Source organism: Oncorhynchus clarkii, chromosome 20 (assembly GCF_045791955.1).
Source record: "Oncorhynchus clarkii lewisi isolate Uvic-CL-2024 chromosome 20, UVic_Ocla_1.0, whole genome shotgun sequence".
NCBI lineage: Eukaryota > Metazoa > Chordata > Actinopteri > Salmoniformes > Salmonidae > Oncorhynchus > Oncorhynchus clarkii.
The window spans coordinates 28,812,763-28,836,841 of record NC_092166.1 but is presented as its reverse complement, the minus strand read 5'-3'; the positions used below and the strand labels follow the sequence as shown (position 1 = coordinate 28,836,841).

Sequence of the window (24,079 nt, the reverse complement as noted above, 5' to 3'; positions counted from 1 at the left end):
TGTGCTGTAATTAGGTCATGGATCCATATCTTGTTGGCCTCCAGGACAGCCTAGACCAGAGGTTCCAACACCTGGAGATTCTGGGGGCCTTCAGTGTGTTGAGACCTTAGGCTGTGTTCTCTAGTGAGAGGATAAACACCTTTTAACCTGGCCCTCCTCTCCAGGCAGTTCTTGCAAGCGCCAGAGGCTGCTGTGCTGCAAGAGTGGCACTCTCACAAGCAACATGTGCTAGTTGGAGCATTCAAGGTATGGCATGAGTGTGACAATCTTTTGAAGATAACGTTTTAGGCCAGTGTTGGCCAACCCTATTTCCTGTTGAACTACCACTCTGTTGGCTCTTCTATAATGTTGTACGTCTTTTGGTGTTTCATGTATTTCAGGGGTTGGACCAGCTGATGACAATGACAAAGATGGCCTCGCAGTTTGATGAATGGGGGCAGCTCTACCCCTGCTTTAGCCAGCTGGCAGCAATCGTACTGACTATACAGTCGTGGCCAAAAGTTTTGAGAATTACACAAATATTAATTTTCACAAAGTCTGCTGCCTCAGTTTGTATGATGGCAATTTGCATATACTCTAGAATGTTATGAAGAGTGATAAGATGAATTGCAATTAATTGCAAAATCCCTCTTTGCCATGCAAATGAACTGAATCCCCAAAAAACATTTCCACTGCATATCAGCCCTGCCACAAATGGACCACCTGACATCATGTCAGTGATTCTCTCGTTAACACAGGTGTGAGTGTTGATGAGGACAAGGCTGGAGATCACTCTGTCATGCTGATTGAGTTCGAATAACAGACTGGAAACTTCAAAAGGAGGGTGGTGCTTGGAATCCTTGTTCTTCCTCTGTCATCCATGGTTACCTGCAAGGAAACATGTGCCGTCATCATTGCTTTGCACAAAAAGGGCTTCACAGGCAGGATATTGCTGCCAGTAAGACTGCACCTAAATCAACCATTTATCGGATCATCAAGAACTTCAAGGAGAGCGGTTCAATTGTTGTGAAGAAGGCTTCAGGGCGCCCATGAAAGTCCAGCAAGCGCCAGGACCGTCTCCTAAAGTTGATTCAGCACCACAGAGCTTGCTCAGGAATGGCAGCAGGCAGGTGTGAGTGCATCTGCACGCACAGTGAGGCAAAGACTTTCGGAGGATGGCCTGGTGTCAAGAAGGGCAGCAAATAAGCCACTTCTCCCCAGGAAAAACATCAGGGACAGACTGATATTCTGCAAAAGGTACAGGTATGGGACTGCTGAGGACTGGGGTAAAGTCATTTTCTCTGATGAATCCCTTTTCCGATTGTTTGGGGCATTCGGAAAAAAGCTGAGCGCTACCATCAGTCCTGTGTCATGCCAACAGTAAAGCATCCTGAGACCATTCATGTGTGAGGTTGCTTCCCAGCCAAGGGAGTGGGCTCACTCACAATTATGCCTAAGAACACAGCCATGAATAAAGAATGGTACCAACACATCCTCTGAGAGCAACTTCTCCCAAACATCCAGGAACAGTTTGGTGACGAACAATGCCTTTTCCAGCATGATGGAGCACCTTGCCATAAGGCAAAAGTGATAACTAAGTGGCTCGGGGAACAACACATCGGTATTTTGGGTCCAAGGCCAGGAAACTCCCCAGACCTTAATCCCATTGAGAACTTGTGGTCAATCCTCAAGCGGCGGGTGGACAAACAAAAACCCACAAATTCTGACAAATTCCAAGCATTGATTATGCAAGAATGGGCTGCCATCAGTCAGGATGTGGCCCAGAAGTTAATTGACAGCATGCCAGGGCGGATCGCAGAGGTCTTGAAAAAGATGGCTCAACACAAAACAGACTTAAGGAACAGAGTGCAGGGAGAGCATCTAGCCGCCTGCAGTCATCAACGGCCCTCCCATCAAGGAGCTCAATTACAGGAGGGAGTTGGAAATCTTTTTCCAAAAGCCCAGAATAATAAAGTGCTCTGACCAAGACTGTAAACTACGTCAGAACTAGGTTTTTGTCAGAACCTGGAAAGAGATTTCCAACGTCCTCCTTTTGGTATGAACATGAGTGGGCTCTCATGAGTGGGCTCTTAGTGAGCTCTCATTCATGTTCAATCAAATGTTCCTCTGTTCATTTTGTCAAGATGATAAACTTTTTTATTTCAGAAAGACAGTCTCTGTTGTGTTTCTTTAGATAGCTGCAGCATTCAACCTTAAATTGCATCTTGTATACTATAATAATTTTACCAATACGTTATTGAGCTCATTTCTGGGGGTGGAAATTATATATATATGGAAATTATATATATATTATATATATATATATATATATATATATATATTTTTTTTTATTAGAATTTTTTTCCTTAAAAAGAAAAAATCACCAGATCCAAACTTTTCAGTACTTATTTTAAACCCCCCCCCCCCCAGCTAACTTTTCCCCCACAGCTAACACATTTTCCAGAGGAAACACTGCAGTACGTCCAACCGGCCCCACAGCCTCAGACCACGTGTATGGCGTTGTGCCTGGCGAGCGGTTTGTTGTTGTCAAAGTTGTGAACAGCGTGCCCCATGGTGGGGTTATGATATGGGCAGGCATAAACTACAGACAATGAACAAAATTGCATTTTATCTATGCCAATTTGAGTGTAGAGATACCGTGACGAGATACTGAGGCCCATTGTCGTGCCATTCATCCACTGCCATCACCTCATGTTTTTTTATTTGACCTTTATTTAACTCGGCAAGTCAGTTAAGAACAAATTATTATTTTCAATGACGGCCTAGGAACACTGGGTTAACTGCCTTGTTCAAGTGCAGAACAACATATTTTTATCTTGTCAGCTCGGGGATTCGATCTTGCAACCTTTTGGTTATTAGTCCAATGCTCTAACCACTAGGCTAACTTCAGCATGATAATACACTGCCCCATATTGCAAGGATCTTTACACAATTCCTGGAAGCTGAAATTGTTCCAGTTGTTCCACGGCCTGCATACACACCAGACATGTCACAGATTGAGCATGTTTGGGACCTTCTGGATCTACATGTACAACAGCGTGTTCCAATTCCCGCCAATATCCAGCAACTTCGCATTACCATTGAAAAGGAGTGAGACAACATTCCACAGGCCACAATCAACAGCCTGATCAACTCTATGCAAAGGAGATGTGTCTCGCTGCATGACACAAATGGTATTCCCCAATATATTTTCTGGTCTGATGATCCACGCCCCTACCTTTAAGGTATTTGTGACCAACAGATTCATATCTGTATTCCCAGTCAAGTAAATCCATAGATTAGGGCCTAATGAATTATTTTCAATTGACTGATTTCCTTATATGAACTGACTCTGTAAAATCTTTGAAATTGTTGCATGCTGCGTTTATTTTTGTTCAGTATATTTTATGATTTATTGATGTTTAATTACTTAGCAAGTGAATAGCAAGAGGTTTTATCTACCACCGTCTGACCTCTGAGTCTGCGGCTGATAACTTGGTTCTAAATTGACAAATGTTAGAGGCTTCATTGGGGCAAGGTCATTTTAATGACTTCAGTATACTCTACAGTGCCCTACTTTTATTTAAATACCATAGACAGGAACAGGAGCATGAGAACAATTATACTCTCTCAACCCAAATGGAGTCAGTTCCTTCAGTACACACACATGTAGGCAGAGCATGTTTTGGTCATCAATACCTCTTGATTGATTCCTACATCAAAACTCAGGTGTAACGTCGACACAGGGAGTCAGGAAGCAGGTGCTCTTAGTGAGTTTAATATTAATGAACATACAATGATACAAAACAAGGAAAGATAACCAATACTGGCTGATAATCGATACAAAAGAGTGCTATATAAAGGGTAAGTAATCAGGGAGTAATGAAGTTCAGGTGTGACTGATGAGATGCAGGAGTGTGTAAAGATTGGTTGCCAGGACCAATGGTTAGTAGACCACTGACGTAGAGCACGAGGAGCGGGCCAGTCCAGACGGCGAAGGTGGAATTCTTGGGTGAGGTTGGGATCTAGGTCGTCCACCGGAACCCAGCACCACTCCTTTGGCCCGTACCCCTCCCAATCCACCAGGTACTGGAGCCAACCCCCATGATGTTGGGAGTCCAGGACTGATCTGACGGCATAGGCGGGGCTCCCCTCGATGTCCAAGGAGGCGGAGGGGTGTCGTGGGGGACGGCATCAGCCAGTGGACCAGGAACCACCGGCCTGAGGGAAACATGAAAAGGATGGTGAGATCCGGTAGTTAGTGGGGAGTTGTAATCTGTAAGTTAGCTCGTTGACCCCCGGGAGGACCTTGAACGGCCCCACAAACCGGGGACTCAGCTTCTTACAGGACAGGCAGAGAGGGAGGTTCCTGGTGGAGAGCCAGGCGTGTTAGATTGAGGCCGGTACCCAGAAGTGAAGCTGACCGTGATCCCAGGCTTTTCCATGAAAGCCTTCCATACACGTGATGTGAATTGGGGGCCACGATCGGAGACCATATCTGCTGGCCATAGTGCTGGAAGACTTGCTGGATCAATGCCTCAGCGGTAGGGAGACCAGAGAGAGGGATGAAACCGCATGATTTTGAGAATCTATCCACAACCACCAAAATGGTGGTGAAACCATCAGAGGAGGGGAGATCAGTGACAAAATCAATGGGCAGATGAGACCAGGGACACTGAGGCACGGGAAGGGGAAGGTGTCTTCCAGCTGGAGCGTGCCAGGGAGATTTAGATCGAGTACATACTGAGCATGAGTAGACATGGTGTGCAACGTCCTGCGCCAAAGTGGACCACCAGTATTTCTCAGAAAGGGATTGACTGGTGCGGGTGGTACCTGGGTGTCCAGTGGTGAGGGACGTGTGTGCCCAGGTCAGCAACCGATCTCTGACCCCCGTGGGGACGTAGATGCGCTCCGTCAGGCAGTAATCCTCCTCTCTGACCAGGAATTGGAGCCACAGGAGGCCAAGGATGACTTTGTGCACAGGTGCGTAAGTGATGAGGAAGGAAAGGCTTTCCTGGTGCTTGGTTCCCACGGTGAGGGTGAGTGGAGCTGTGACGTGCGTAATAGTGCTGGATCCCAATGGTCGCATATCCAACACTTGGACCGGAAACAAAGTGGAGAAGGGTATGAGGTGAAGTGCAGGGAGGAGGCAAGGGCCTGGTCAATAAAATTCCCTGCGGCACCGGAATCCACTAGAGCTATAGAAACAATAGATGAGTGAAATCGAGACTAAAAAAGGTGATGGAGGGCCTCCCGGGTGGCGCAGTGGTTAAGGGCGCTGTACTGCAGCGCCAGCTGTGCCATCAGAGTCCTGGGTTCGCGCCCAGGCTCTGTCGTAACCGGCCGCGACCGGGAGGTCCGTGGGGCGACGCACAATTGGCCTAGCGTCGCCCGGGTTAGGGAGGGCTTGGTCGGTAGGGGTGTCCTTGTCTCATCGCGCACCAGCGACTCCTGTGGCGGGCTGGGCGCAGTGTACGCTAGCCAAGGTGGCCAGGTGCACGGTGTTTCCTCCGGCGCATTGGTGCGGCTGGCTTCCGGGTTGGATGTGCGCTGTGTTAAAGAAGCAGCGGCTTGGTTGGTTGTGTATCGGAGGACGCATGACTTTCAACCTTCGTCTCTCCCGAGCCCGGAGTTGTAGCGATGAGACAAGATAGTAGCTACTACAACAATTGGATACTACGAAATTGGGGAGAAAAAGGGGTAAAATTCAAAAAATAAAAAATAAAAAAAAAGTGATGGAGAACTCATGCCTAACATAGGAGACGGATGATCACGGTCCCTCTGCTCTCGTGGATTCCGGTTTGGGACATACCGGACACCGTTGAAGCTGATGCCCCTCCCGGTCGTAATAGGGACAGAGCCTTAACTGTCTCTGACGGCGTCGCTCAGCCGCGGGGAGACGTGTGGCCCCTATCTCCACGGGTTCAAGCTCTGACGGTCAACGAAGGAGGGAGAGAGGTGATGGAGGTGCCAGCACTCCCGAAGAAGGTTGCCCAGACAGATGGCCATCGCAATGAGTGCGTCCAAGGTTAGATTAGCATCTCGGTACGTCAACTTCGCCTGGAGCTCCCCCCCCCCCGCTCCTCTGCCCTCCAGTGGATGGTCAAAGACCCCCCTGAACAGAGCCATGAACCCCTCATAGGAACGCAGCTCCTCTTCTCTCCCAGACAGCAGTAGCCCACTCCAACACCCGTCCGGTCAGCAGGGAAATAACCGTGGCATCCTCAGACCTCTCCCATCTGATGATGAGTGAAATAGAGGGAGCACTGGAGTAGGAAGTCACAGCATTTGGAGGGAGACCCGTCATATTTGTATGAGAGGGACAAACGGGCATCGCTGACTTGGGCAGACTGTTGGATGGGCTGGGGTGCTGGCTCGACTTGTGGTAGAGAAATGTCTGACAAGCTGTGTAACCAATGCTGCCTGGTAACTGATAACAAGTGCTATATAAAGGGTAAGTAATCAGGGAGTAATGAAGTCCAGGTGTGACTGATGAGACGCAGGAGTGCGTATAGATGGGTTGCCAGGACCGGTGGTGAGTAGACTGGCGACGTTGAGCGCCGGCGAGGGGGAGCAGGAGTGAAGGTTGGTTATTTGATGGATAAGACAACGTAATGAAACACTCCCTTTGACTGAAAAGGTGAAAGGTTTTATTACAGCAAATCCATCCAAATCTCAACAGTTTTAAATAGCAAGTTAAACATACAAAACACAGCTCACTTAACATAGTTGTTTTTTATTAAATATGTAAAAAGCAGGTCAAGTTATTCACAAATAAGATGCAAACATGCAACACATTTTGGGGAATGCATAATGAGTGGGACATCAGAAGAAAAACATGATCTATTTATAATTATTGACAGTACATGTTTACATTCCTTTTCATTTACACAACATACGACTAAAGTATTATGGTGCACTGCTGAGTTCAATAAGAATAAATGCAACATTAAGAAAGGGTATACAATATACGTACTTGGAATATAGTATGTCAAATTACTCAGTGAACTGACTCACAACTTTCCCTAAGACCTGTGGTTCAAAAGTCATATGAAAACATCTGAAATATACCCGACTTCCATTGAATACGATGGTGGCTAGTTGCTCTTGAAGTTAAAAAAAAATGTTTACTGTGATCATACTAGTCTACACTAACCCTTTCCCTTATGATGAAGCCATACTGATGAATCAACCTTGTTTCTGTCACTGTAGCACCAAATAAGGCATTTTTGAGTACGCACTGATTATCAAAATTCTTTGAATTGCTGAAGACAGTCACATGCTACTCATAATTTGTCTAACTAACTTACTACTACTTTTCATTAATAATTCTCATGGACTAAACTGCCTACCATCGCGTAAAGGCAATATCAAGTCTACTTAGTTTTTAATAAATATCGTTTTTGCAATTCAATTTGTAATTGTGTGAATTGTGAGAATCTATGGACAGATTGTCCATTCCAGAGTCAAATGACAGTGCAACATATGGAGGAAGGTTAAATAGGAGCTACTAGCGGCCCTTCAGGGTTTTGCTTATTGCGTTCTCATGATTAATATGTACAAGTCTTAAAATAAACAATAACTTTGAAACAACGTACATAATGGATGGATCATGGGACCGACCGAGACTGGCAACATACTTAACACGTGCTGTCAGATAAAAACACTGTCTACTCCATATTACAATTTCATCAAATAGAGAATTTTGAATTACATACTTTTTTCACCCTTTTTCAATGGCCTTGGAAACTTCTGTGATGGTCTGAGCTTTTCTGCATGTGGCGGTATGTAATAACAGCAACCTGGCCACAGCATTTCACCGACAGTCAACAAAACACACAGAACGTCTGAGGGATATCTAAAAAATTAAAAACGAGGGACGTGCTTCTTTTCACGAGGTTGCTTCATGTGCTCAGTCTTCAAGAGAACGAAAAAGAAACAAACCATTAGGAAAAAAATATGTAACAAAAAAATGATACCTGTAACAAAGTTCTCACAAAGTAAAAGGGCATGGTGGTGGGGACACGGAGGGATGGCAGTCAGTACTCATCCTGCTGATCATCAGGAACCTCTTCTTCATGGACCCCTGGGTCCACGTCCTCCCCCTCTCCTGCACCTTCCTAAAGGGACACAAGCGGTCATAGCAAAATGTTAGGGCAACAACCGCCATAGATCTTTAAGTAATTAACAGCATTAGGTAACCTAAATCAATTGCTCAATTAATCAAAGGCCTGTGATTACAAAGAAAATATCTCCCTTGAAAAGAAGGGAGATAATTACTGCCCAATCCAGTACGAACATTCTAGAATCTAAAACAAATGTTGCACAACAACATCCCACACCCAATCCCCTTCGGGAATCTCCTATGAATAATCACTGAAGAGTCAATAACAGCCGATTGACCTGTTCGTCTGCAGAGTACAGGATCTCCATTAGCCTCTCCACGAACTGTGCGCTCTCCTGACCTTGCTCCTGTGCCAGCACTTCCACCTCCCGCAGCTTTCCAAAGTAAAAATCCCTCTCCTTCTCCACCCCCTCCAGTGCAAGTTTTAATGTGTTCACCTGCACACAAAACGAGACAGACAAATTTATATTCCTTTCATATCTTGCTATTTGACTTTAAACAACAACATTTGTCTGTGTGTAAACTGTTCTTGCAGTATTAATGATTTTTCTATTGTCAATCAAATCCAAATGCACTGCTGCTCCTCTGATCCCCAACTTATTGTTTCTCGGACCCTTTTCATGTTTCTGTTAATCTAATCCTTGTAAAATCAGGATTATGGAATTATCATTCAAGGCAGTTTGGAATTACTTATCATTTTGGTTCTGCCAAACTTAGATATATTAAGTTGTAATGACGTGGTTGTAGTAGCTTAGATATATTAAGTTGTAATGACGTGGTTGTAGTAACTTAGATATATTAAGTTGTAATGACGTGGTTGTAGTAACTTAGATATATTAAGTTGTAATGACGTGGTTGTAGTAACTTATATATATGAAGTTGTTATGATGCAGTAGTAGTGGCTTTTTACCTGGTCATTGAGCAATGTGACCTGTGCTTCCAGTTCCCGCTCTCCTTTGGCCGGAGTTGTCGTTGCAACTGGGATTCTTTTGGCTGAAGAGGGTCTGGAGGACGGATGGGGGCTGCAAGGGTTTTGTTTCGGCGTTGTTGCGCTCGCCCTGGTTGCTCCTGAACACAAATATAGGTTAGTCAGTCAGTTTCCTAATCTACGTAAACAATGTCTGCTGTACAGAGGGGTATACTACAGTCAACGCAGAGTTCTTCCAAAATAATATAAGATGGGCGCTGCACTACCTTGTGGACTTGCTGCGCCACTATGTAAACTCTTTTTTACTTTATTTGTTATCATTTAAGGCTCGAGATTGCAGGAAATGGCAGTTAGGTGTTCAAAAATGCAAAAATCTCTGAGTCCAAGGGCGGACAGAGCCCCCTTTACAGGCATCCCCCCCACCTTACTCATCCGTACCACCTATTTCAAAACTCCTGGCCAGCTAACTTACCAGAATGAACTACACATTTTCTGGTTTATTAAGAAAGCTACTTTGTTTTTGGTTGTCAAGTCAATTAGACCATACCCATTTCAAGCGTATCTTTCTCAAAAATAAACTTATTTCAGAGTATTTAGGCAGGTAAACTGGCTAACTCATTGATCGTGCTTTGTATTATACCCTTCAGGCGGCTGGTTTTCTTACCTGCAGTGGGGGAGCTGGCTGCGTGGTGTTGAGACTTCTTTGGCAGGTTGAAGATCTGCTCACCGGGGTCAGGTGGGGGGATGGCATCCTGACCCTGTCTGGCCTGAAGTGGGTCGTAATCTTTACCGTCGTAGTTGGCGTCAAAGAACCTCTTGAACCACTGGATGAAGTCAAGGTTGTCCTGAAATCTAGCTTTCACCAGCTTTTCCACAGGAATAATCTTCATAGAGAAGTGGAAAGAAATGATCAAGAACAAAAAATTGGGGTACCTGTTTTATAATCTGCACTTCACGTGATATGACACCTTCATTTAAAAATATTTTTTAGGAGCAAAGTGAGCGCGTGTGTGTGTGTGTTTGTTCAATCAAATATAGCCTGGGCTAGCCATAGTAACTAAAGAAAAGCCCTATCTAATGGTAAATTGTTATAAGTAGCTACAGTAGGTCCCGTCAGGACACTACTCACTCAGCCTCATTCTCTCACCTTGTCCACATTCATTCTCTTGAAGGAGGCCTGCAGTAGCTTGAAGTTGTGAATGTACTCATGCTCAAATTTAGCTTGGAACTTAACCTTCTTAAGACTGACGCAGCCAGGGAAGAGCAAATCCATGAACTGGCAGTAGGCCGCTCCTACAAGTGAATGAAAACAAAACCACGTCAGAAGATGTGACACAAAACTACAAATTGTTTCTCTTCTGATACAGGTTCGAAACTAATGATAATGAACAAATTCTATTTTTCAGCCAACCTAGCACAACACTACCTACGGCAGACCAGACACAACAAGCTTGACAGCGCTGGAAGTGACAAGCAGCTTTAAGCTCAAAATAGTACCATTAGCACACCTTGCTACAGGACTGTGTGTGGTTCAGCAGAGATTGGATTACTTGGGGCAGCCATGGCATGGTAGCCACAGCAAGTGCGCAAACTAGTTGTATTTATAGCCCTGTCCGTCTTCTCTGTCAGAGCAAGGATAGGTTAGGAGCAGGGTTAGGTTTACACCAGGTTTCTTTGACTATACACATTACTATACCTATTACTAGGTCATTGGCAGAAGCTTGGTGTGGAACAGAGGAGAAGCATGGACATATCTCTCCCTTCCAATACCGCATCACTCTCCCTTTCATCCTGCATCTCCCTTTCTATGCTAAGCCTATATTCTGAGCCCATAATGAGGTCCTTGGGTCTGGAAGGAAGAACAGTTTACAGCAAGGTTAACAGGGTAATTATTCTTACCTGAGGAGAGCTGCTCCACTTTAGTGTAGTTCAGACCGAGAAGATCGTTAACCCAGGCAGTGATGTCATGCCTGCTCATAGTCTCCTGGGTTATTGAGGTAGAATATACATTGACCGCCATTCCCCAACTGCAAAAGACAGAAAAGGCACTAAGCAGTTAGTTACAATTCATTTTCTCCAAAACATTACCATCTCAAAATGAGGATTTTTTTGTAATCTCTTTTACAGAATGGTTAGCCAACATGTTCTGTACACACAATTGTTGACCAACAGATAAAAGCCACCATATAATTTTCAACTACTAACATTACATGTAAATGTAAAGCAAGGCAGATAACAACAATACAAACCATCAAGGGGAAACTCGACAGCAAGCCAGTAAACCTAGGCCTATAACCAGAGCTACTAGTAACGAAATAAAGGCACACTGGTCTCAAATCAAATTATGTGAGAGTGTGTATGCTGATTTTCATTCCAACCAATTTCCACTGTCAAATTGCTTAACAACATCTATTACAATTTATCTCAATGCATATCACATGTTAGGTCCAGTAATGTAATAACATGTTTGTAATGCGGTTATAATATCGGGATGCCCAATTTAGCTGAAATGTATACAGACTCTTGTAAACACACTCATAGAAGGAGTTTGAGTGTGGGTGTAGCACAAAATCTATATGGGATGAGGAACAGATTGGATGAGAATAAACAAAAAAAAACGGTCATTTTCATAATGAAGAGTTGAGATGTTATCTTCAGAAACATCAACAGAGCAAAGTGACATGAAAGTGATGACTTGCAAACAAATGTTTGAAACTGTTGACCACCCTTCACAGTAAATGCAAAAATGGTCTTTAAGTGTAGCCTACATTATGCAAACGCCTTGTAAAGTGCAGCAAAAAAAAACAACATTTTTCACAGCTTTGGTATTTGGAATATTTTCATTCTAATGATGAGGCAGGCTGGAGCATATAAGGTCAAAATGTAAGACCTGAATTGCTGTTGCAACATATCATACTCGCAAATGGGTACCCGAAGAAAATAACGGGCCTGGTGCTTAGGACATATGAGCCAAATGTCTAACGTTACCACTATCTATCGCTCCACCATTCCAAATGCAAACATTCAGCTGATGAGTTTAAATCGTTTTTCACTGATAAGGAGGGCTGGCTATAATGCGACGGACAATGCATTTCCATTTGATAAAAATATGGTAACAGCTAACGTTAGTCTACAATTACATCAAGCGCATAGTCAACATCCTAACAGCTAAACCCTAAACATGAATGGCAAAAGCTGACAAGATGTGGACTGGAGTTTTGTTTTCCAACTATCCTCTTCCATTGATTGCGCACTGAGACAGAAAATCGGACAGCCGTTCTCGTGTCAACAAAGCGGATGTACTGCTAGCTTTGTTAGCTCATTGGCTCTACTTGACCCAAACAAACGAGTTTATAATTTTTTTTTATAACGGTGCCCCTTTTCCCAGAACACACGATTGGGTAGCGTGGGGCCAACAATAATATTCTAGCAGCTATTGCTATCATTACAGTCAAGACAGTGACTGTATTTGACAAAGAAGCAAGCTAACTTGCTAGTTTTTCCCCACAGCGGTCCCTTTTCCAACTGGCCAGACAATGTGTGTTATTTTATGTTTAAATGTCACCGATTTCGCTTTGGCATTATTGTGAACTTGCATGGGCCTCCTCAAGACAATTTACGCCATGGTCAAGAAACAGTCACCAAGAAGGAAATACATCCAACGTTATGCACGAGCTGATACATTGTAACAGAATTGAAAAGGAGCGAGCGGATGGCGTGGAAAAATCCAATGCTCCTGAAACAAATGTTCAGAGTTTTGCAGCAACCTTATTATTGCTCAAAGCCTTGCTGTGAAGCCACGCCGAATGCGGCATTTGCACTGATTTACCTGTAGGCGCGCTCTCCTCGCACTGTATTTTTTCTGTAAGGAATGCAGTTGGATCCATCCGTTGGGATGATGTCGTTGTTATTCTCTCCATTTGGGGACAGTGCTTGGGTGGGCCCAGGCATTGGGTCTCTAAAATATTGAACAGATTACCTGTTCTCTCTCTATGAAAGGACGATGCGATATAAAGTGCCGCACCTCGGGCTCGTTCTCCTGTCTGCTTATTCTTCACAAATCTGACTCTGGTGACGTAGGTGCACCCTAACCAACCACGTGACTGGTGATGGGGGCGCGCTTCTTGGACAGTGGACGGAGAATTCCACGAATAGAAAACGAAGGGACATAGCATACATACATACACACACACACACACACACACACACACATATATATATATATATATAAACCTTTATTTAACTAGGCAAGTCAGTTAAGAACAAATTCTTATTTACAATGACGGCCTACCAAAAGGCCTCATGCGGGACGGGGGCTGGGATTAAAAATATACATAAATTAAATAAAAATATAGGACAAAACACACATCACACAAGAGAGACAACACGCCATAGAGAGAGGCCTAAGACGACAACATAGCATGGTAGCAACACAACAACAACATGGTAGCAACACAATATGGCTGCAGAACAAAACATGGTAAAACATGATTGGGCACAGACAGCAGCAAAGGGCAAGAAGGTAGAGACAACAATACATCACGCAAAGCAGCCACAACTGTCAGTAAGAGTGTCATTGAATAAGTCTTTGAATTTGAGTGTTTTGGTGTTTGAGTGTTTGTTGCAGCTCGTTCCAGTCGCTAGCTGCAGTGAACTGAAAAGAGGAGCAACCCAGGGATGTGTGTGCTTTGGGGACTTTTAACAGAATGTGACTGGCAGAATGGGTGTTGTATGTGGAGGATGAGGGCTGTAGTAGATATGTCAGATCGGGGGGAGTGAGGCCTAAGAGGGTTTTATAAATGAGCATCAACCAGTGGGTCTTGCGAAGGGTATACAGAGATTACCAGTTTACAGAGGAGTAGAGTGCAGTGATGTGTCCTATAAGGAGCAATGGTGGCAAATCTGATGGCCGAATGGTAAAGAACATCTAGCCGCTCGAGAGCACTCTTACCTGTCGATCTATAAATTACGTCTCCTAGCAGGTAGGATGGTCATCTGAATCAGGGTTAGTTTGGCAGCTGGGGTGAAAGAGGAGCGATTACGATAGAGGAAACCAATTCTAGATTTAACTTAAGTAGGTAGCCTAGTGGATAGAGCTTTGGGCCAATAACCAAAAGGTTGCTGGGTCGAATCCCCGAGCTGACAAGGTAATCTGTTGTTCTGCCCTTGAACAAGGCAGAACAGTAATAATTTGTTCTTAAATGACTTGCCTAGTTAAATAAAGCTTACATTTAAAACATCTTTAAAAAATATTTAGCCTTCAGCTTTGATATGTGCTGAGAGAAGGACAGTGTACCGTCTAGCCAAACACTCAAACTTTAGACCTCAAGCTCTAAACCATCAGAGGTAGTAATCACTCCTGTGGGGAGAGGGGCATTCTTCTTACCAAACCACATGACCTTTGTTTTTGAGGTGTTCAGAACAAGGTTAAGGGCAGAGAATGCTTTTTGGACATTAAGAAAGCTTTGTTGTAGAGTGTTTAACACAAAATCCAGGGAGGGGCCAGTTGAGTATAATACTGTATCATCTGCATATAAATGGATGAGAGAGCTTCCTACTGCCAGAGCTATGTTGTTGATGTAAATTGAGAGAAGAGTGGGGCATATGGCCACTTTCTCACTCATACGCTAAAATGCTTTCTTTATTTTGTGTCTCTGCTTCAATAGCTGGTCTACTTTGTAGATATTTAAATGACAGGACTAAATTACAAGATTATGCATCTATTGTGCTCAGTGGCAACTTGTCATTCAACTGTTTTGAGCCCCACATAAAAAAAAATACGAAATCATATTTTTTTTAGGCTTGCCTGTTTTGCAGGTTATTTTGGCATTAATACGTGTCACATATCATATAGCAAACAATGTAAAAATATATATCATTAAGTTAATAAAGCCACATACAAACATGGTCTCTTTTTTGTTTTCTTGAGTAACGCTTCGATCACACCAACAGCGTCACTGCATTTTGGTACACCAGAATCACATTCATTTCCAATGAAACGCTGCGCTTGCCTAGTGGTGCAAATGTTGGATTTATCGAACGTATGCGTCAAACTGTATGTGTAGACGGCTTGACAGAAATGATAGCAGAAGGTGAATGTTGAACTTTTGTTGCACACATATTCAGATGATGCTGTGTACTATTTTGTGCAATGACGCTGTCGGTGTGATCGAAGTGTAAGGAGGCTCCAAAATGCAGGTGTTTCAGCCTAGCTCAATGCTTTGTGTGGTGGTGGGGCAAGCCATCGTAAAATACGGAGCTTTGCGGCTTGATTGGCTCAGTGTTCTGTCACTAATGGGGACACTATGAGTAGAGCTCGAAAATTCAAACCCCTTGAGTGCTACCATAGTTATATTAGAAGTGCCCATCCAAGAAGGCTCAAGGTCATTGGCCACAGATAGAATGACGTCAAATCACGTTATATCTACAGTAGCTTTGATTGGACTGATCATGTCAACATCACACTTTTAAAATCTTAGCTAGCAGACATCATCATGAATCAAGTCGACAATCTACTGGCAAATCCTTTTTAATCCTTGTCATATGAAGAGAAATAATGAAGATTAATTATAGATAAAATGTTAAGTTGCTCCTGGGCCATTGGACATAAACATTACACAACAAGTAGGAAATCTCAAATTCAACAATGAGTGGTTTGGAAGGATTTAGTGGCTAACTGCAAGCATTGCCAAGCAATCATTATTAGCCTGCTATTCAGTGGAGTGGCTGTGTGGTCCCAAGTATAAGATTAAGAGTCTGTTTTCCTAGTTTAAAGGTGACCAAGAACCTGATGGTCCCTCTGACAGAGCTCCAGAGTTCCTCTGTGGAGATGGGAGAACCTTCCAGAAGGACAACCATCTCTGCAGCACTCCACCAATCAGGTCTTTGTGGTAGAGTGGCTAGACAGAAGCCACTCGTCATTAAAAGGCATATGGCAGCCCCATTGGAGTTTGCCAAAAGGCACTTAAGGGCCTCTCAGACCATGAGAAACAGGATTCTCTGGTCTGATGAGATGAAACCAAGATTTAACTCTTTGGCCACTTCTGGAGGAAACCTGGCACCATCCCTACGGTGAAGCATGGTGGTGGCAGCATCATGCTGTGGGGATTTTTTTCAGCGGCAGGGACTGAGAGACTAGTCAGGATTGAGGCAAAAATTAATGGAGCAAAGTACAGAGAGATCCTTCATGAAAAGCTGCTCCAGAGCACTCAGGACCTCAGACTGGGGTGAAGGTTCACCTTCTAACAGGACAACAACCATAAGCACACAGCCAAGACAACACAGTGGCTTCGGGACAAGTCTCTGAATGTCCTTGAGTGGCCCAGTCAGAGCCCGAACTTGAACCCGATCTAATCTCTCGTGAGACCTGAAAATAGCTGTGCAGCGACACTCACCATCCAACCTGACAGAGCTTGAGAGGATCTGCAGAGAAGAATGGGAGAAACTCCCCAATTACAGGTGTGCCAAGCTTGTAACGTCATACCCAAGATGACTCGAGGCTGTAATCGCTGCCAAAAGTGCTTCAGCAAAGTACTGAGTAAAGTGTCTGAATACTTATGTAAATGTGATATTTCAGTCTTTTATTTCTAATAAATTTGCAAAAATGTCTAAAAACCTGTTTTTGCATTGTCATTATGGGGTATTGTGTGTAGATTGATGAGGTGAAAAAACGATTTAAAAGGGGTCTGAATACTTTCTGAATGTACTGTACATAGCGGGCCGCACTGGCCCCACTGACACGCCACATGGCAGGCTGGGAGCAGTAAAGGGTCAGCTGTAGGGCAGCACCTGGTTAGGCTGGGCGCGTAAAGACCTGCCTTGCTCAAGGACACAATAGTTGTAGGTTGCACCTGAGAAAGTGATGCCAGTAACCTCTGGTTGCCAGTTGACTGATTCCTGTGAATCCCGACAGATTCTCCCAGGGTTAGACATTCCAACCATTCCAATGATTATTGTCATGCAGAGTTAGGGTTGCAAAGCTACCAGCAATTTACAAAAATTACTGAAATCTATGGTAATTTTGGACATTAACAGGTAATATATGGCAATCTATTGCAATTGTAGTCATTTTTGGTCTGTTCTAACGAATATTGCCATAGAACAAGCAAGATGCAGTCTACACATTGCATTGGGGCAAAACTATCAGTGTTTTGTGTGATGATGAAAGCTTTATGCTGACACATAGCCAGAGTTGCTGAAAAAAAAAAACTCTGCCTCCCAACAATAGCCAATGTTTGCTATTGACAGCCTGACTGTCTTTACCTTGTACTTTTTACCCCTTTTTCTCCCCAATTTCGTGATATCCAAATTGGTAGTTACAGTCTTGTCCGTACCGGAATTGCAGCGATGGGACTCGGGAGAGGCAAAGGTCAAGAGCCATGCATCCTCCGAAACACGACCCTGCCAAGCCGCACTGCTTCTTGACACACAGCTCACTTAACCCGGAAGCCAACGCACCAATGTGTCCGAGGAAACGACGTACAACTGGTGACACGAGTCAGCGTGCAGGCGCCTGGCCCTCCACAAGGAGTCACTAGAGTGCGATGGGACAACGACATCCCAGCTGGCCAAACCCTCCTCTAACCTGGACGACGCTGGGCCAATTGTGCGCCGTGGGTCTCCCGGTTGCGGCCGGCTGCAACACAGCCCGGAATCGAACCCAGGTCTGTAGTGACGCCTCTAGCACTGCGATGCAGTGCCTTAGACCGCTGCCCCGCTTTAGACCGCTGCACCAATCGGGAGGCGTGTTTTACATGTAGGCCAACTCCCCTCCTGAAAAAAAACATGCTATTTTTGTTTCTTTTTAACTATTTTCATTTAACAATCACAGTAAGTTACTCAATTGTTACCCAGAAATGATTTGATATTGTGATAAAAATGACTGCATTGGACCTTTAACATTGCAAAATAAATAAGTGTGTGAAAGAAATGAAGAATATTTCATGCTGAAACCCTCATATTAAACACCAATGGTATTCACTAAGTTGGTTTATATTTAGGATAATGTTTTACAGGTTTGTCCAAATGTTTTTATTATCTTATTTGATTATTTTATATATTTCACGTGTTAAGATCATACAGACGGACAGAGATACAATATATATACAAAGGTATGTGGACACCCCTTCAAATGAGTGGATTCAGCTATTTCAGCCACACCCGTTGCTGACAGGTGTATAAAATCGAGGACACAGCCATGCAGTCTCCATAGACAGACATTGGCAGTAGCATGGCCTTACTGAAGAGCTCAGTGACTTTCAATGTGGCACCGTCATGGGATGCCACCTTTCCAACAAGTCAGTAAATAAAGTTTCTGCCTTGCTAGAGCTAACCCGGTCAACTGTAAGTGTTGTTATTGTGAAATGGAAACATCTAGGAGCAAAAAAGGCTCAGCTGCGAAGTGGTAGGCCACACAAGCCTGCCTGAATGCATAGTGAAAACTGTCAAGTTTGGTGGAGGAGGAATAATGGTATGGGGCTGTTTTCATGGTTCGGGCTAGGCCCCTTAGTTCCAGTGAAGGGACATCTTAACGCTACAGCATACAATGGCATTCTAGATGATGCTGTGCTTCCAACTTTGTGGCAACAGTTTGGTAAAGGCCTTTTCCTATTTCAGCATGACAATGCCCCCATGCATAAAGCGAGGTCCATACAGAATGGTTTGTCGAGATCGGTGTGGAAGAACTTGACTGGCCTGCACAGAGCCCTGACCTCAACCCTATCGAACACCTTTGGGATGAATTGGAATGAGGACTGCGAGCCAGGCATAATAGCCCAACATCTGTGCCCGACCTCACTAATGCTCGTGGCTGAATGGAAGCAAGTCCCCGCAGCAATGTTCCAACATCTAGTGGAAAGCCTTCCCAGAAGAGTAAAGGCTGTTATAGCAGAAAAGAGGGGACCAACTCCATATTAATGCCCATGATTTTGGAATGAGATGTTCGAGGAGCAGGTGTCCACATACTTTTGGTCATGTAGTCTACTTTAGTTTACTAGTAAACTTCTAAAGTTTCCAGTAACATACCCTCCCTTTTGCAACCCTATGTATAATTGACATACATATCAGTGTGTGAATGTAGAATGGATCTTTTGATCATCTCTGAACAATGAATTGAAACTTGTTTTGTTTTCATATATACAATTGGAATGAAATAGAAGCCAGCCTAAATTGTAATCTTCTGACAGTGCACACTGTTTATTTTTGGTAAACTACAACACAGTGGACTATTCAGTCAGTGCACACATGATTAATAAAATAATGTCCAAAGAGATTGCATGGAATTATTATGATTTGCCACATAGGTGTTCTCCATGCAAACATAATGACTGCAGAAATCATGCCATAAGGCAAAAATGCCAAGTTGACCTGAGAATTTCAGATCTCAACATGCACTTTTTTAGCAGCTGCTGTGCGGCATCAGCTGTCTCGGCCACCTTGCTGGCTGCAGCTGAATTGCAGCATTGATTAGCACCGTGCCATTGTGGTGTCATTGTTAAATGTGTTAAACCCGAACAACAGTACAATTAGGATATGTCTCTGGTGGCTGAGACTTGCAATGAACTTAATAGTTGAACGTAATTTTTTTTACAAGCTTTTGCTTGGTTTTCGATATCCAAGTTTGACATTCTTGCAACTTTAGCAAGAGAGTTTTGGCTACAAACGTGCAGTCCCCTGTCCCGCTCACAGTTGTTTAAATGTGCATAAGTGTCAATTGTGAAAACGACACACAGACCAAAGTGAAAGTGGAGTAGTGACTGAAACTTGCTTGCTAGTTGACCAGCTGTCAAACCAAACAGTTTACATGCTACCTAGTTAGCTAGCTAATCAAGGCATAACTAGTCAACATCGGCTCCGGTAGCTAGCACCAGAGGCGGAAGAGGAAGCGAGACATCCAACTGCCTAATTCTTTCTGGTTAATTTACTGTCAATTAACTAGCAGACCAGGCTTTAATGCATTGGTGCCCCGTTAAGATGACCGGAACTGACCCATTTTTTTCTACGGTAAACGGCCAGAGTGGGACATCTTCATTTATCCACCATCTTTGCTAGTGTACTGTACACTGGACTAGCTAACCAGTTTAGCAATAATTACAAACTCACTTTGACAGAATCTGGTGGCCAAGATATTTACCACATTACATCGAGTATAATTCAAAAACATAACACTGAATTGAACGGCTCATACATGTCCTGAAACATATCCCACACGTTTATTATTATGAATAAAACATTTTTTTATCACACATTGCAACCGTAGATCTTTGACTCACCAGTGAACTCAGGTCCCAGGTTACTCCGTCTTAAAAAAAAACTGCTGTATTTCACCACCTCTTTCCATTCAATGAAGGGATTCGATTAATCCGGCCCGGGTTCCCGTGTAGGAGTGTTTTGCAACTGGTGAAAGTTGATCGGAAGTCGGGAAAAAAAATTGTAAAATCATGATGTCAGTTATCTTCAGGCCATAAAGTTGGAGCTCTAGAAAAAATATATGTTAGATTTTCCGACTTGGAATTCCAAGTTGGATGACCGTTTTTAAAACGATTTTTCCCAGTCAATAGTTTTTTCTCGAGTTCCCAGTTCTTTTGAACAAAAACGGTCAGGGTGAAGTCGTCTCAAAACAAAGCAATTTAATTAAGCACTGGGAGTAATGAGTGGGATTCACATGCACAAGTGATTGCTTTTGATAAAAACACTTTCCCAATGAAAACTAGTTTGAAAATTCAAACATAGCATAGGCCTATATTTTATGGAAAAGAGATGCGGTATGTTTCTGGATAATGCACCAAGCTGCCTTGTAGACAACATGACCCAGCAGCACAGCCTCACAAATTACTGTTCGATTTGAGAATGGTGCTACTCACTCACCGCTTTTGCCCGGTCACGTCATGGGCCATAGATCGGTGTCACGCGGCTCAGCATAATCGAATCCACCGATTGTAGAAGCTGATGACGTGGACAACCGACACATATTTTCTTCGACAAGCGTTGCTGAAGTTGATGGGTTTGATCTGGAGTGATTTCGACCTGTCACAACTTGATGCGTTGCTCATTGAGGACAACTGTATGTGGGCATCGAAGTAACCTAAGCGCTCAAGTGCCTCTGCCTCTCTCCTTGTTTTGTACATGATAAATAATGCATGCGCGCATTTATTTTATTATCATACAATAACACAATTTTTACAGATAATGCAATATGTTATTTAATTTCTTAATGCTTCATGTTTTATATTTTATATTTATTTTAAATTACGCAACTATGCATCTTGTACTTCAAATGAAGGGTTTAACCTTCAAGATTCCTATTCCAAGTTGGATATGATAAATACAGTATATATAGTTTCCACATTTGCTAAATTAAGCTCTAAATCCAAACAAATTCCATATGTTTGTTTAAACGTATCTTGTGAGGCTAGGAATACCATATAGACTTTTCTAATTGTAACAGTTTAACTTTAATTCGTCACCTCGCTCCTACCCGGGCTCGAACCAGGCACCCTCTGCACACATAGACAACTGACACCCACGAAGCAGCGTTACCCATCGCTCCATAAAAGCAGTGGCACTTGCAGAGCAAGGGGAACCACGCACCACCGCTAACTAGCTAGCCATTTCACATCGGTTACACTATCATAAAAAAATATTTCCCTTGGCATTTCTCTTAGCACACAGAAATTATATAAATTGTCACAGAAAATCTATCAGATATTGGTCAATCATAGTGTGCCATTTGCAAAAGTGTATACTCTGGGTCAGGGGTGCAACTTTGGTTTTAGAAGGGGGGAAACAACTACTCTTGGTGCCTGTTTCCCAGACACAGATTAAACTCAATGGATAATCTCCATTAAGAACGCTTTTAGCCTTAAAATGTGTCTAGGAAACGGGCCATTAAGGTTCTCAGGTATATATCATCACAGCGTGTGTAGCAATGTCTGTGCAGGCACTCAAAAAAAAAAAACTATGAAAGTGAATAACAAGAGGAATAATTTGTCTTGGACCCAACAGCTGGTTGAACCATTGCTTGTAGGAAAGAAACACAGCTAATTGTTGTGTTGCAGACATTATTTGGTTCTGGGTGCTGAGATACAGTGCCTTGCGAAAGTATTCGGCCCCCTTGAACTTTGCGACCTTTTGCCACATTTCAGGCTTCAAACATAAAGATATAAAACTGTATTTTTTGTGAAGAATCAACAACAAGTGGGACACAATCATGAAGTGGAACGACATTTATTGGATATTTCAAAGTTTTTTAACAACACTGTACTTCTTCCTCTGCAGGGGGCAGGCAATCAAGTCCTACGTAGAAAGGAGGAAGACAGATGATGGAGTGGCATGTCAAGCAAGAGCAGGGGAGCAGACACAGAGGACAGAGCTGGCAAATCAATGAGACGATGGTATCCGTTTCAAAAATCAGGAGCAAGAAAGCATGACAAACATTAGCATTTAAGATGACCTTGGCTGAAGTTAGTCAAAGGCCTTTTCTTTGGCCCAAGGGATTATTTTACAGACTTTCAGATGTTCAATACCAGCTGATGCCTGCATGTTTTTCTAGACTGTTTTTAATTCTTAGTCTTCAAGTTGATATAATTCCCTATTTGACAGGGATCCTATTTTACTGACAATAGCTTACTGTTTCCGTGCCAGTCACGGGTGCACCTCAGCCACGCTCAAGGTACTAAACGATATCATAACCGCCATCGATAAAAGACAGTACTGTGCAGCCGTCTTCATCGACATGGCCAAGGCTTTCAACTCTGTCAATCACCATATTCTTATCGGCAGACTCAGTAGCCTCGGTTTTTCTAATGACTGCCTTGCCTGGTTCACCAACTACTTTGCAGACAGAGTTCAGTGTGTGAAATCGGAGGGCATGTTGTCTGGTCCTCTGGCAGTCTCTATGGGGGTGCCACAGCGTTCAATTCTCGGGCCGACTATTTTCTCTGTATATATCAATGATGTTGCTCTTGCTGCGGGCGATTCCCTGATCCACCTCTACGCATACGACACCTTTCTTTATACTTCTGGCACCTCCTTGTGTAACAGTATAACTTTAGACCGTCCCCTCGCCCATACCCGGGCGCGAACCAGGGACCTTCTGCACACATCAACAACAGTCACCCACGAAGCATCCTTACCCATCGCTCCACAAAAGCCGCGGTCCTTGCAGAGCAAGGGGAACTACTACTTCAAGGTCTCAGAGCAAGTGACGTCACTGATTGAAACGCTATTTAGCGCCCACGCTAACTAAGCTAGCCGTTTCACATCCGTTACACTTGGACACTGTGCTATCTAACCTCCAAATGAGCTTCAATGCCATACAACACTCCTTCCGTGGCCTCCAACTGCTCTTAAACGCTATTAAAACCAAATGTATGCTTTTCAACCGTTCGCTGCCTGCACCCGCACGTACGCCCGACTAGCATCACCACCCTGGATGGTTCCGACCTAGAATATGTGGACATCTATAAGTACCTAGGTGTCTGGCTAGACTGTAAACTCTCCTTCCAGACTCATATCAAACATCTCCAATCTAAAATCAAATCTAGAGTTGGCTTTCTATTTCGCAACAAAGCCTCCTTCACTCACGCCGCCAAACTTACCCTAGTAAAACTGACTATCCTACCGATCCTCGACTTCGGCGATGTCATCTACAAAATAGCTTCCAATACTCTACTCAGCAAACTGGATGCAGTTTATCACAGTGCCATCCGTTTTGTTACTAAAGCACCTTATACCACCCACCACTGCAACCTGTATGCTCTAGTCGACTGGCCCCCGCTACATATTCGTCGCCAGACCCACTGGCTCCAGGTCATCTACAAGTCCATGCTAGGTATAGTTCCGCCTTATCTCAGTTCACTGGTCACGATGGCAACACCCACCCGTAGCACGCGCATCTCACTGATTATCCCTAAAGCCAACACCTAATTTGGCCGCCTTTCCTTCCAGTTCTCTGCTGCCTGTGACTGGAACGAATTGCAAAAATCGCTGAAGTTGGAGACTTTTATCTCCCTCACCAACTTTAAACATCTGCTATCAGAGCAGCTAAC

The 24,079-nt window shown here is 43.7% G+C and overlaps 1 protein-coding gene across 2 annotated transcripts; it reads right to left on the bottom strand.

The window, feature by feature from the left end:
* Positions 1-6,699: 6,699 nt before the first annotated feature.
* Positions 6,700-20,351, bottom strand: LOC139376164 (microtubule-associated protein RP/EB family member 2-like). 2 transcript variants are annotated; one of them, XM_071118427.1, is made up of 7 exons: positions 20,303-20,351; positions 10,932-11,059; positions 10,180-10,325; positions 9,697-9,916; positions 9,015-9,172; positions 8,383-8,541; positions 6,700-8,099 (listed from the first exon to the last, which is right to left on the bottom strand). In XM_071118427.1, the coding sequence occupies exons 2-7, from the start codon at positions 11,050-11,052 to the stop codon at positions 8,019-8,021; spliced, it is 885 nt and encodes a 294-aa protein (XP_070974528.1). In that variant the 5' UTR covers positions 11,053-11,059; positions 20,303-20,351; the 3' UTR covers positions 6,700-8,018. The 2 variants fall into 2 exon arrangements, with proteins under 2 accessions (XP_070974528.1, XP_070974527.1); XM_071118426.1 differs by lacking the exon at positions 20,303-20,351 and adding an exon at positions 12,862-13,128.
* Positions 20,352-24,079: the final 3,728 nt, after the last annotated feature.

Bases quoted from the DNA above. Each gene is read 5' to 3' on its own strand.
- LOC139376164 (XM_071118426.1), bottom strand. From the start codon at position 12,983: ATGCCTGGGCCCACCCAAGCACTGTCCCCAAATGGAGAGAATAACAAC. The intron at 11,060-12,861 runs GTAAATCAGTGC...TGTCTTTTGCAG, and splicing joins CGAGGAGAGCGCGCCTACAG to TTGGGGAATGGCGGTCAATG. The intron at 9,173-9,696 runs GTAAGAAAACCA...ATTTGTGTTCAG, and splicing joins AGCCAGCTCCCCCACTGCAG to GAGCAACCAGGGCGAGCGCA.